The sequence below is a fragment of the Lutzomyia longipalpis genome, chromosome 3, assembly GCF_024334085.1.
Source record: "Lutzomyia longipalpis isolate SR_M1_2022 chromosome 3, ASM2433408v1".
Taxonomy (NCBI): Eukaryota; Metazoa; Arthropoda; class Insecta; order Diptera; family Psychodidae; genus Lutzomyia; species Lutzomyia longipalpis.
The window spans coordinates 24,082,990-24,097,100 of record NC_074709.1 but is presented as its reverse complement, the minus strand read 5'-3'; the positions used below and the strand labels follow the sequence as shown (position 1 = coordinate 24,097,100).

At 35.3% G+C, this 14,111-nt stretch overlaps 2 protein-coding genes across 3 annotated transcripts in view; one reads left to right on the top strand and one right to left on the bottom strand.

Moving 5' to 3' along the window:
* LOC129792881 (activating transcription factor 7-interacting protein 1) overlaps nucleotides 1-14,111 on the bottom strand; it is a 481,750-nt gene that overhangs the window by 292,483 nt on the left and 175,156 nt on the right. The window lies entirely within an intron of this gene.
* LOC129792897 (tyrosine-protein phosphatase non-receptor type 4) lies at nucleotides 4,598-13,133 on the top strand. Of its 2 annotated transcripts, none has more exons than XM_055832309.1 (11): nucleotides 4,598-4,739; nucleotides 4,866-5,047; nucleotides 5,143-5,259; nucleotides 7,300-7,389; nucleotides 7,484-7,987; nucleotides 8,060-8,807; nucleotides 8,873-9,118; nucleotides 11,545-11,894; nucleotides 11,961-12,235; nucleotides 12,316-12,493; nucleotides 12,581-13,133. In XM_055832309.1, exons 2-11 carry the CDS (start codon nucleotides 4,907-4,909, stop codon nucleotides 12,650-12,652), a joined length of 2,721 nt encoding a protein of 906 aa, XP_055688284.1. In that variant the 5' UTR covers nucleotides 4,598-4,739; nucleotides 4,866-4,906; the 3' UTR covers nucleotides 12,653-13,133. The 2 variants fall into 2 exon arrangements, with proteins under 2 accessions (XP_055688284.1, XP_055688283.1); XM_055832308.1 differs by having other exon boundaries at nucleotides 4,608-4,706.

Genomic DNA, 14,111 nt, shown 5'->3' with positions numbered 1-14,111 from the left:
GACAGGCTCGGAAATAGCCGCCATCTACACCACAAGAGATGGAGCTCCGTTGGATATCAACGGCATTGTGGTGAAGCCTATTGATGGAACACCCAATGATCCATATGGGTACAAAATTGTACCCAACATCTCTTTCAATATGGATCCCCTGACGTACCCATTGATGAGACCGTATGGCACAGTTGGATGGTTCCCGAATATGACATCGCTGGCGGAAAACTTCACAGTTCGCAACGATGGAAGTAGCATTAAGGGAATACATTATGTATCACAGTATGTCCCATGCGCCTGAGTTTAGTGAGGGATCATTACTGAATTTGGGCGCCGTAGGATCATAAGATTACCTTTCATACGGTGTGTACAACTTAAACAATTTCTTCATTGACGCAGGACGAGCAGGAGGGACTGAAAGAGTAAGTAATGTTTTTAACATATTAACAGGTCCAAGTGTTATGAACTTAATTCCTTTGAGTGGGAATTAGGTTCATAACATTTAGACCTGTTGTATGTTCCATTTACCTGAGAATCGGTGATTATCTGCATTGAATTTGTTTGTCGACCTGAGAGAAGAATCTCATCTAATGCATTACAAAAGAATGAATTCCTCAGTATTTTGTATTCAATATGCTTCGGGGCCTGAAAGTAAGGATTAATTTTTAATCACAAACATCCTTTTTTATTCTCGCTTTATTAACTCCTCGGTTTAACTTTCTTTGCCCGTTTTGCTGAAAGATCTTAGAAAGTTAAACCGAGGAGCTAATTCAGCGATGTAGTTGAATCAAAAAGTAATTTTTTGTAGTTTCAATATTTGAATTGCCTTAAAATTAACAACCCATTAGGATCACATGCAATAAAAGGAATTTATCTTAAATTTACAAAGGACTTCATGCAGCTAATATGGGCGAAGTACCTAATTGAACGAAACGCAGAAAACAATTTTAACCCACCCAGTCTTGTAGGGAATCAAAAAAGGATAAAGAATCGCCAAAAATATTCACCAGTATCGACTGGGGTCACAGCGAAAAAAGGCAATAAAGTTTTGTAAAAATTCAAAAAAATAGGCCGCCATTCGCCATTTTGTTCATTTCAATGCATGAATCATATGTTTCAATGCTTCGTCATGAGCTTGTCGATGACAGTTTGATATTTCATTTTTTTTTTTTGGGAGAAAATAAAAAAAAGCGTATTTTTTAGTTTAATTATCGTGGTAAATGTGTTTTACGTGTTGTTCGAGAGTGATTTTTTATGTCTGAATACCTGAAGGATGAATTCCCGCACAGTTTGTGACCGTCCACAAATCCAAGAAATCCAAGAACATTGGTCGTGAATCCTCTTGAAGACGGCTTTTTCACGAATTGAGAGATCCTCTGCGCTGGAATTTCGTTACAAATCCTTTGCGCTTCACACCAAGACGACGGGCAAAACGATGGATTGCTGGTTTTGTGATTCCCTGGAAGTTGTTACGTAAAATCTTACGATGTCTCTTGGCACCACCTTTCCCAAGACTTTTTTCACGACCAATATTTTTGGATTGCTTTGTATGGTAACGAGAGAGGTGCTCGCTGAGACGGTCACAAACTGTGCGGGAATTCATCCTTCAGGTATTCAGACATAAAAAATCACTCTCGAACAACACGTAAAACACATTTACCACGATAATTAAACTAAAAAATACGCTTTTTTTTTATTTTCTCCCAAAAAAAAAAAAATGAAATATCAAACTGTCATCGACAAGCTCATGACGAAGCATTGAAACATATGATTCATGCATTGAAATGAACAAAATGGCGAATGGCGGCCTATTTTTTTGAATTTTTACAAAACTTTATTGCCTTTTTTCGCTGTGACCCCAGTCGATACTGGTGAATATTTTTGGCGATTCTTTATCCTTTTTTGATTCCCTACAAGACTGGGTGGGTTAAAATTGTTTTTATCGTTTCCTTCAATTAGGTACTTCGCCCATATTAGCTGCATGAAGTCCTTTACCTGATCGTTATCAATTCCAATTTAAAGAATATCAACTCCGTTGATAACGCTCAGGAGACACACCTGCCCATTTTCACTGCCTTTTTCCAGTGACAATGGGACCAAATCTTATGCAGGAATTGCCTCTGTACTGTCTCGTTAACATCCGGAAACACCTGAGTCTGGCAATATTTTAAGGAGCTTCTGAAGGTATTTCCAATTTTGATGATTGCTTAATAATTTTCTTGCTCTTTTGACCTCTTGTGTCTTTTCCTGTCTGTTCTTCCTACGATGTTCAGATGCATCCAGAAACGTTTTAGCTGTGATTCTTTCTTAAAAGAAGCACAGCTTCTGTGTACACTCTAAAATGCAAAGTCGTCAGATCGGGCTCAAACTTGGGATGAGCACGAATTAGGGTCCCCACATTCCAAAAAACGTATGCGCCAAAAATTGGTCCGGCCGGCCGGCCGGCCGTCCGGCCGGAATATAACGCAATATTGCAAGAGAACGGTAATAGATAGAAACTTGCGGTCAACGGCAAAGTTCATATATCAGGTGGAAGACATCAGATTATGAAGTCAAATCCAACCCCCCACCCCCGCGTCCGCCATTTTGAATAACCTCAAAATTTTGTTTTCGCTATATCTCAGTCACTATTATAGCTAGAGGTCTGAAATTTTGATATGTTGTAGGGGCCATCAAGACCTTTCCAACGATACCTCATTTTCGAAAATCGGCCAAGCCGTTTAGCCAATATGGCCGCCACAATTTTTCATCGAAAATCTGCCATAACTCGAGAACGGCTTGACCGATTTTGATCAACTTGGGCTCAAATGAAAGATATTAATGAGCCCTACAACTGCTCGGAACATTGCAAGTTCAAGAAATGACCGCAAGTGGCGCTAAAATCGAAAACAAAATTTTCGATGAGTTTTCGATGAATATCTCGAGCACCGCTTTATAGAATTGCTTCAAATTTTGATATGTTATAGTTGACTATAGTAACTATCACCATGCCAAAAATGAAGAAAATCTATGTAGCCGTTCCGGAGATATCGCGTTTTAAAGTTTACATGTCATATCTTGAGTTGCATAAGTCCAACGCCCCGCGAAGCGGGGCGTTTTATATACACATATAAAATAAAATAAAATATATATATAAATGCATAGATATATACATTATATATATACATATAAAAATGCAAAGATAAATATATATAAACTGCAAAGATAAAAATTAAATATAGCATGGATGGAACAGTATAAAGCGAAAGAACGGTAAGTAAAACTTACGGGCTGTGATTCTTTCTTTGTCAGTGAAATGTGAAGATGGCTGAAAATTGAGGATGGGCAAATTTTGAGGAAGGCTTTCTCGCGTACCGAATCACAGCCAACGCCCACGATTAAGGCTTTTCATATAATTTCTTCGCGTTGGCTGTGATTCGGTGCGCGAGAAAGCCTTCCTCAAAATTTGCCCATCCTCAATTTTCAGCCATCTTCACATTTCACTGACAAAGAAAGAATCACAGCCCGTAAGTTTTACTTACCGTTCTTTCGCTTTATACTGTTCCATCCATGCTATATTTAATTTTTATCTTTGCAGTTTATATATATTTATCTTTGCATTTTTATATGTATATATATAATGTATATATCTATGCATTTATTTTTTTCCTAGTATACTTGAGAGACTCACAACTCCCCTTTTTTGCAAAAAACTCTTGGACCTTAAGAAAAAAAAAGGGAAAGGAATTACAAAGAAGTAGAGGAAGCTGTCCAGACGTTGTAGAGATGAACAAGGATAAGATTTCCAGGAAATTAATGCCAGAATTTCATTGAAAAAGGTTTCTTTACCATTTCCGCTCGCAAGAACACTCCCTTTTGTTTTCTTTCATTTTTACTCCCCACGTGATTTTAAGATATTCATGCACTATTCTACTTTATTCTTTGTCAATTTCTAGATGTAGAAACTACAAAATAATGCCAGAAAACTTCTAAAAAACTGAAGAAATCCAAAAAAGCCAGAGAAAAAACGGACACGTATGCATTTTGACAACTTCTTGATCCGTAACTGTCTAAAATTTCGAATTTGTAATCTCAACCGTCAAAATTTCTGCCAGCCCCAATTTCCGCACAGAGCGGCTCCCCGGGGGCGCGAAAGCACCCGTAAGTGCCCCAGGAGCCCCAAAAATGCGTTTTAAGCCAAAAAATTAGCAGAAAAAACAAGAAAAATTGCATTTTTGTAAAAACAAAAAAAAAAGTTCGTATAAATTCAAATTAAAGAGCCTCTACTTCTAACTTCATACTGTTAGTTTGTTCTTTCTTTCTCTTCCTTCCATATCTTCCATCTCGCTCACACGTCGCGAAAACACGCCAATACTTTCATGAAACATTCAAATGACCCAAAATGTTCGTTACATAAAAATTTTTGTTTAACAATTTATTTAAACTTAGGTTGATTTTCAATTATTAATAAATTTTTCGGAGCATTTATTGTATTTTTACATGCATTATGCTTAAATTCAGATAATTTATTAAGAGTAAATTAAACAATAATTTCAAATTAACGGATAGGAAAATATTTCTTGCCAAGTAAGGACACCCTAATGCAATATCTTCTTATAAGAAGTTTTTGCTGTGTGTGTGAATTTGTTGGTGTGCGTGTTCCATCAAAATATTTTCCCAATATAATTTTTTTTTGCAAAATTCGCATAGAAATTGTAGTTTTCCCATCACAAAAGGTGGGTAATTGACAAGGGGAGTGTACTTTGTAGGTGGGTGAGTGATAAGAAAGGGCTGAAAAGTACAAATTTTCGCGTAATTGAGCTTCTTAGTCGTGGCGACATTTCCACACACGCAAAAAAAAAATATCAAATGGAAAATTGTTTTGTGAATTAAAGTTTTCCGGACGTTTCCTGCCGGGAAGAGACAATGGGGAGCGATGTTTGAGAGAGTCGGAGTGGGTAGTTTCAGTGGCATCACGTACAAGAAAAGTGGCGAGCTGGCGCGCGACAAGAAAGCGAGGACGATTGCTGTGTCAGTTCTCTTCCTCGATGACACCACACACACCTTCCCGCTTGAGGTGAGGAGTGATTCCGCCCTGACCGGGAGTTGCTTCTTCAGGGGGCCTCCCTCTGTGTTGTCCAGCACTGATGTGAAATGTTTTGTTTTCTGCAGAAGCGTGCCAAGGGAGCTGAATTGCTGGATGCAGTCTTCAGGCATCTCGAACTCTCCGAAAGGGATTACTTCGGATTGCAGTTCATCCATCATCAGCCTGGTGGAGATAACGTTGCGGTGAGTTTTAGTTACTATGGGCCAACAAAATACCCTCAAATGCGCACACAAAGAATCTGAAGATAGTGCTGCTCATGACTCAAAAAATATTATTAAGAAAAAAGCAGGAAACCCGCTGATTTGGGCAATTTCTCAAAATACTTTTAGATAAAGTAAATGAGAACAAATAATTACAAAAAAAAAGAAATTTCCCAAAAGCTCATAGAAAATGATTCATTCTCATTCAAGAAGTAAATCAAGGAGTCAACCAAATGGTTCTCTTTGTGCCTAACAGAGTCATAATAATTGAAAAGAATCACAAATTGCGTAATGTTCTAACTAAAAATATGATTGATTCTGAGTGAGAACGATGATTTGTTTAAAAAGTCAGTTTGTTAATATTTTCTTTCCCCACAAATGATTAGGAATATTCCCAAAATCAATTGGAGAGCCTTGAACAATTTCGCAAATAGAGAATGAAAAGTAAATATTTCCCATTGGATAAGTGGCCGATAAGAAAATTATACAAAAATTCAGAGAACTTTCCAAATTAACGGGTTATTCAGCAAATGTGCAACAATCTGGTGAAAAACTTTGTTAACTGATTTGTAAAAGTTTGTAAATTTTCTACATTCATTTAACCCTTTCGCGTTCTTTGCCGATACAAATGTAAAATATCTTATTTTTCTGAATTTAATTATTTTTCCAACTCAGATATGCAATTAATTCACACAGAAGAGGCTAAATGAGACGTTTTGTTTGACAAATATTTTCTGTTTCATATGAACGTGAAAGGGTTAAATTCATTAAAAATCGAGAAAATAGAATATTTCACATTTGATTCAACGAATGTTTAAAAAAAATGTGAAAAACATGAAAAAAAACATTTTGTATTCAAAAAGTATCTAATTAACCCTTTCACGTCCATGTGAAACAAAAATATTCTTAAGAAAAATAAAAATAACGCTCTTTATATCACGATAATTATTCTATCAACGCCTTCAGAATACATTTTTCAGTCAAAAAGTCTTTTTTTGCCTCTTTTGGGTGAATTTAATGCATTTCTAACATAGAAAAACAATAGTATTGGAATCGATTCTGATAAGAATCTTTTTTTTTTTTTCTATGAACTTAAAAGTTGTAAGATTTTGATAGTTGATGTTTTTAAATTGTTTTTTTTTTTGTCGTTCTATAAAAGAAAAAAATATTGTTGTTCCAGAGAACAGTCAGAAAGATCTTTAATGAACCCTGAAAGTCATTTTCCTTAAGAACAACGATTAAAGAAAGAAATTAAAATGTCAAAATCCTTTAAGATTTTTCCCAGAATACCAAAAATCTTATAATTAACGAATTAGTAAGAAAATAAAAGATTTATATCAGAATCTACCCCATTCTTTAAAATTTAGGAAAATAAAATAATTGGGTGTTTATCTGAATGAAATTGTTCAGATCCTCGGAAATATTCGTTAATATTCAGACGATTTGTCAAAGAAATCAGAATATTAGTTTTTTGGGTTTTGAGCATCAAAATTGTTCAGATTGACGAGCAGAAGTCTGACAAATATTTAATTAAATCAATTAAAGGGTTAAGTTTATGCCGTGGTAAATTCAACCCGAAACATGCGAAATTCAAACCTAAAAGTTATTATTTGGGTGTCAGCCCTAAAAAGGCAGAGTCTTTAATCTCAAAATGATTTAAAAATATTTAATTAAAGTCTAAAAAGGACTAAAATTAAGGTCTTAGAAGTAGTAAATTCAAGCCGAAAAGGGCTACATTTTTTTCGATTTTTATTCGTGTTCGTGTTATTCGGCTTTTATCAAGGGAAGTTTATGGTGAATTGAAAGATTCAGATCTTCGTAAATATTAGATTGATTCGTCATAATAACCAAAATATTCATCAAATGATCACCCCTTGCAAAGAACGCGAAAGGGTTGACAGATAAATCATTTTATAATAATTAAATTAATAAACTTTGGCAAACTTTTACAAACCTTTTCACAAACTTTTTATTTCACAAATAAAGAAAATTTTCATATTTAATTATCTCTTTTTTTCGTAGACATGGGTGAATCCTAACAAGTCCTTCAAGAAGCAATGGCAAACTGTACGTGGTGGCGATGTAAATCCTTCTCTCTGCTTTAAAGTTAAGGTAAATCTCTCACATCCTCCCACCTGTCTCTTAACAAGAAGATTCTAAAGAATTTCTTTTATTTATTCAAAAAATTCTTTTGTTTTTTTGATAGTTTTTCGTAACCGATCCGAGCCGTCTTCAGGAGGAATATACACGATATCAATTCTACCTTCAAATAAAGCGTGATATTTTGCATGGGAAGCTACAATGTTCCCTGAATACTGCCTGCCTACTGGCCAGCTACACCGTTCAGGCGGAACTTGGGGACTACAGTGCTGTCGATCATACACCTGGGTACCTTTCGGGTTTGCAATTGCTGGCTGAGCAAACGGAGGAGACGGAAAAGCGAATTTGTGAACTTCACAAACTTCATCGTGGTCAATTGCCGGCAGATGCGGAATATAATTATTTGGAACATGCCAAGAGGCTCGATATGTACGGCATTGATTTACACAGTGCAATGGATAGCGATAGGAATGAGCTGCAACTGGGTGTATCATCCAATGGGTTGATTGTCTTTCAAAATGGAATTCGCATGAATATGTTCTCTTGGTCAAAAATGGTGAAGTTGTCGTTCAAACGGAAGGATTTCTTCATTCAACTCCGAAGGGAAATTGTGAGTTTTCCTTCAATTTATTTTCTATTTTATCATTTTCTAAATATTTATTTATTTTTTGTTGTTGTTTAGCCCGAAAGCTACGACACCCTTTTGGGTTTCAGCATGAAATCACATAGAAATGCAAAAGCTCTCTGGAAATCCTGCGTTGAGCATCATTCATTCTTCCGCCTACAGCGTCCACATCGTTCACCGCGCTTCCTCACCCTTTCGCTGGGTTCCAAATTCTACTATTCCGGCCGGACGGAATTGCAAGCAGTGCAGGAGAGTAAGCAACGCAGTAAGGTCTCAAAGATCTTCATTAGATCCCCGAGTAAGCGTATCCTTGGGTCCCCGTTGAATGGTAGTGAAAGCAATGGGAAATCCTCGTCGTCCATTATCATGAAGAACACCCGTCCACATGACAATAAAGTTACCTCAAAGCAGACAACGTCCATTCCGCGGAAAGCGTGGGAGCAGCAAAGTGACGATGATGGATTCATTGAGCAACTTGCAAGGAGCTACGATCTAAAGCAGTTCATGTACAGTGAGAATGGGCAAGAGGATGGGCATGTTGTCATTCACCTTAAGGCCGATGAACAGGGTAGATTTGGGTTCAATGTCAAAGGTGGGGCAGACCTGAAGCTCCCCGTGTTGGTGTCGCGCGTTGCACCGCACACACCTGCCGACAAGAGTAATCCACGCATCCGCGAGGGGGATCAGGTTATCATGATTAATGGCTACGACATCAGTGGGTTGAAGCACGATCAAATTGTTGCACTAATCAGGGCTTCGAGGGAGTATCGTGGTGGTGAACTCGTGCTCACCATTAAGCCTCAAGGTAAGACTTTATCTTTCATTGATAAAAAAATATTAATGAAAAAATGATTTTTCTTTTTGTTTCAGCCAATGGTGACATGGTTGAGGAGGAACCAATCTGTCTGTATGTGCCGGAAAATGATAGTGTCAACCCACAACTGGAAGGTGATGCTCTTTTCGATCAATCTCTGCTTCTTCTCAGCGATGGCTTAGCATCGGGAGCACTTTTGGCGCAATATGAACAAATGTACCGGAAGAATCCGGATTTGGCAATAACAGAGGCTAAGAAACCCGAAAATGCAGCTAAAAATCGCTACAGAGACATTTCTCCGTGTAAGTTTTTAAGTCTTTCTTTATTTTCAATTTACAAAAGATCCTTTGAGGGGATGTACAGGGTGGCCAGAAATTAGGGCATAATTTTAACCAAAAAACGTGAAAAAAAGCGTTTTGTCGATGTCAAATATACTGGTTTTCATGTCAAATAAACGATGAATTGCCCATGATGGCAATATTTGGTCGCATAAAATCGGAAAAGGCCTTTTTAATTCAAATTTAGTCAAATATTCAATTGTTTATTGATCTTTGTGTCATTTTAATGAGTTTTGAGAAAATCAACAGACGTGTAATCCAGTATATTTCATCGTTTTCCATACAAATGGTAACTTTTACATTTTTTGCTCTTGCGGTTACAATTTTTAAGATATCGACTTGAAATAAAAAGCAAATAAAACTTTTTGAGTTTATGCACCTTTTGGCGGCAGAATTTTTCAGATATATAAATCCAATCAAAAGTTATCCGCGGTTAAAATCATGCCCTAATTTCCTGGCCACCCTGTATTTGTTTTTAGGAAGATCATTTTTATTTTGATTTGATTCAAAGAATACTGAAAAAAGAATTAAAACTCAGAGTAATTTACTGAGATTATTAAAACCGTATTAACGGAAGATTTTAATGTTTGACATTTCGTTTTTAACGATTAACGTTTATTTTCTAATATTTGACGTTTAATTTTTCATTTGTTGTTCCTGTTCTAACGTTTGATGTACTTCTTCTAACATTTGACGTTTATTTTTTCGTTTGACATTCGTTTCAAAGCATAGGTCGTGTTTTAAAATTTAACGTTTGTTTTCTTATTGATTTTTTTTTCTTATTTGACGTACATATATTTTTTAACGTTCAAACGATTTTTCTTGTTTTGGTTCAAAAATTCAGCGCGCATAATTTGTTTTATCGTCAACGTGTTATCATTTAACGTGTTTTTTCAGCCGTTTGAACTTTATTTTAACGTTTGACATTCTTTTTCTAGTTCGAAGTTTTGTTTTTTTTCTGTTTTTGTTTATCCTAGCTTATATATTTTTTGTTTTTTTTTTTTTTAAATTTCTTCTTTCTTTTTTTGTGATCAATTTTGTAAGAGGAGCGGGCTCCCTTTTAATTGATTTAACGTTCCTTTTTCTTGCTTATTTGAACATTTGACGTTTTTTTAATGTTTGACATTTTTTTTTGAATACGTTTCAAACGTTTGGCGGTTTTTTGAACGTTTGGCATTTTTCTATAATGAATTGAAGTTACAATGAATAAAAGGTAAAAAAGGAGTTTTCTCCGTCCGGTGAGCGCCAGAAAAGAGAGATTTTTATAAAGAAAATCCCAAGATTAGCCTCAAAGCTTTCGATACGCTCTGCATCATCTTCAGTGAGTTATTTGGAAAAATTATAAAAATTGAGTTAAAAAGAGGCACAGATTAACATTGTTGGGCTTCTTCGTAACGTTTTTTATTCTGTGTTATTGACGAATTGTTCATTCTTGATATTTTCTTGGACTTCTTCCACCCACCATCCCCCAACAATGTTAATCTGTGCCTCTTTTTAACTCAATTTTTATAATTTTTCCAAATAACTCACTGAAGATGATGCAGAGCGCATCGAAAGCTTTGAGGCTAATCTTGGGATTTTCTTTATAAAAATCTCTCTTTTCTGGCGCTCACCGGACGGAGAAAACTCCTTTTTTATCTTCTAAACTTTACGCCAGACGCACTAATTTATAATGAATAAAATTCCTTAATTATGTAATTAATTTTGGCTAAGCGATGTCAGTTTACCGAATATTTTGGGATTTTAGACGACTAAACTGATTTTTTCAGAATATTTGAATATTTTAAATTCCCATTGACATCTCTTTTGCTAAAAAGCGAATAATTCAAAACCGAATAAAACCCTAAAAACGATTCCTAGTACTGTTGGCTTCAGTCGACTACTTTTATACTTGCTTTTACCACTTTTTTAATTCTAGAATTCAGTCCGCTTTAAGCTTAAATTAAATAAAGTCTACTGAGAGGTTTTTTCTCCTTAATCTGTGTCTTTTTAGGAGCTAAAACTTATAAAAAATAAAGATTTTCGACCTGAATTTAGTCGCTTTTAGACTTGAATTTACTACTAAAGAGTAATACTAAAAGTATTGGGCTTGAATTTTATACTTTTCGCCTTGATTTAGTCCTATTTTTTTAAGACTTGAATTAAATCATTTTAAAGGCTTTTGCTTCCTAATGTGAGTCATTTTAAAACTAAAAAAAAAACCTTTAGTAATTATTCCGAATATTTCCTTACAAACCTGAATAATTTCGTTCAGTTAAACACCCTTCGGTTTTAATCTACAAAGAAAAAACCCTAAATCTAACTCTTAGTCCAGATCCTTGGCTACGCTACTCCCTTTAAAGCTTTTTATGCGAAAGAATAAAGCTCAAAATTCGCTTGTTTTTACATAGATGACTGCACTCGTGTTGTTTTGATCAATTCAACTTCCGGTGATTACATTAATGCCAATTATGTGAATATGGAGATCCCAGGAGGAACAGTCAATCGCTACATCGCCACACAGGGCCCTTTGTCCAATACAACGACGGATTTTTGGCGAATGGTGCAGCAGGAGAGTAGCCATTTGGTTGTTATGCTGACAACGGTGATGGAGCGTGGGCGTCCGAAATGTCATCAATATTGGCCACTAGCTGGTGATACGATGGATCTAGCTGAGGGCTTTTCAATCCAGTGCAAAAGCGAGAGTGCCGACGAGACGGGAAGTTTCGTCTTTAGGGAGCTCTACTTATGTGATACAAAGGTGAGAATATTAAGTTATTCTCTTCTTTAGATTTTTCTTTTTTTATTAAATTATTTGTTTTTACAGACTGACGAAAAGAGATTAATTCAGCACATGCAGTATCTGGCATGGCCTGACCATGGTGTGCCACCGGATCCAAATCTCTTTCTGCAGTTCACTGAGAAAGTTCGTTCAGCACGGAGTACGACACTCTTGCAGGAGATTGAAGCGAGTCTGCGGCAGGTGCGTCTCATGGATGCCGACGCTGAGGAGAATGGAGTGGATATTTGTGAAAGGAAATCAGCAACGGGAATTGACGATGATAGTCCTGATGATATTCCACCATCAACAAGTGTTCATCAGTGAGTTTTCTTTTTTGCTTCTTTAATTCATTTTTTTCATCATTTAAATGATTTTTTTTGTGATAAAATTCTTCTTGAAGGTACATCAGTGCTGCCAATCCGCCCGTAATCGTGCACTGTTCTGCAGGAATTGGACGAACTGGCGTACTGATACTCATGGACACAGCATTAGCACTTATGGAGCAAAGGGAGCCCGTCTATCCGCTCGATATTGTTCAAACAATGAGAGATCAGAGGGCTTGTATGGTACAGAATGCTGTAAGTTCATTAATCTCAGAAGAATTTTTCCTTCTTTCCTGAATTATTTCTTCAAAATTTCTTAATTTACATTTTCTTCCTTTTCAGGGTCAGTATAGGTTTGTTTGTGAGTGTATTTGCGCAGCTTATGCCAAAATGGCAATGGAATCTCATCAGTAATTCTAACTTATTATTAATTATTATATTAAAAAAAAAAGAAATGAAAAACAAATTATACAAAAAAGTACGATACAAAAAAATAGTGAACCGAAAACAATATCTAAAAAAGAAAATTGATAAAACCATATTAGAAAGTTTAGTGATGAAGAAAAATTATGATGAAAAAAAAGGTATTTAATATTTTTAACAAATTATATATCCAATGTATTTATGTAATATTTTATGGAACACAACAATCCCTTTTCGAGTGTCTATCTCTTACAATAAAAATCCCCTTTTTATATACAAAACAATAACACGGCCATGTCCGAATTTGGCATGGTTTGAGAACTTTGAGAAGGAAGAAAAAAAAAACTAAAAATTCTATTCATATGTATACAACAAGGAACCTTTGTACTGTGACCTTCACAACGTGGAGCGATTTAAAAAAAAACGTGTATGCAAAATATAAAAATAATATTTAGACTTTCGTCCCTAAAAATTTGTGTTTTTTTCTTTAATTTTTTTTTATTAAAAAAAAACTTTTACAAATTGTGTTGGAATTTTATCAACATTTTCAGGCGATGGTTTATAGTCCCATTACTCTCATTTAACTTGGAAGGACATTGAAGTGTTGGGAAAGGCGGATTTTCCATCAGATGGTTCTAGAAGAGATTTTTTTCAAAGCTTTTGTCCTGTTGGCCCTCAAGTGATGTCTATTATTGTGGACTTAATTTAAAATATTTAAGAATTTAAGTTTTTTTTGAGTCTCAATAAGGCATTTGAGTCACTAAAATGCCTTATTGAGACTCAAAAATATCTTAAATTCACGAAACATTTAAAATCAAATTTAAACTCAATTTTTTTCCTAATCTAGACGATTATACATAGCGGCTTCAACTTACAGTCCCCAAACAAAAAATAATGAAAAGGTCTTTAGGAAATTATTTTGTCTCGAAGATATCGAAAACTTTCAACATTTTATTTCCTGAATTTTCTTTACTTTAACTTCAAAGCTACATTTATCCCCTTTCCAAATCTCCGGGGATGCTCAAAATCGGACAAGGAGTTGATTTTTAACAATCAATTGAATGAAAATTGCATTTTAATCAAGGATCTACTAAATGGGCAACCAAAAATCAACCTTTCGACCGATTTTGATCACCACCATGCATAGGTTCGTTAGAAAGAGGAAAAGTGCAGCTTTTAGAGTTTTTTTTTAATAGTCAAAATCGGTTAATAAGAATCGAAATTAGAAGTGGTTTCGTAAGATCTAATTCTTTCTTGCAAAATTTTACCTTTCTGTGAAACATTAAAAATTTTTAAAATTTCATCAATGCAATGGGGGATGATCTGAAAATTAATTTCTTTTCGCTTTAAAATCAACAAGAGAGCCACAAAACGCAAAAAAAGATTTTGGTTAAAAATACAAAGAACGTTATTCACTATACATACAGTAAGTCCCCCGCATGTAACCAAA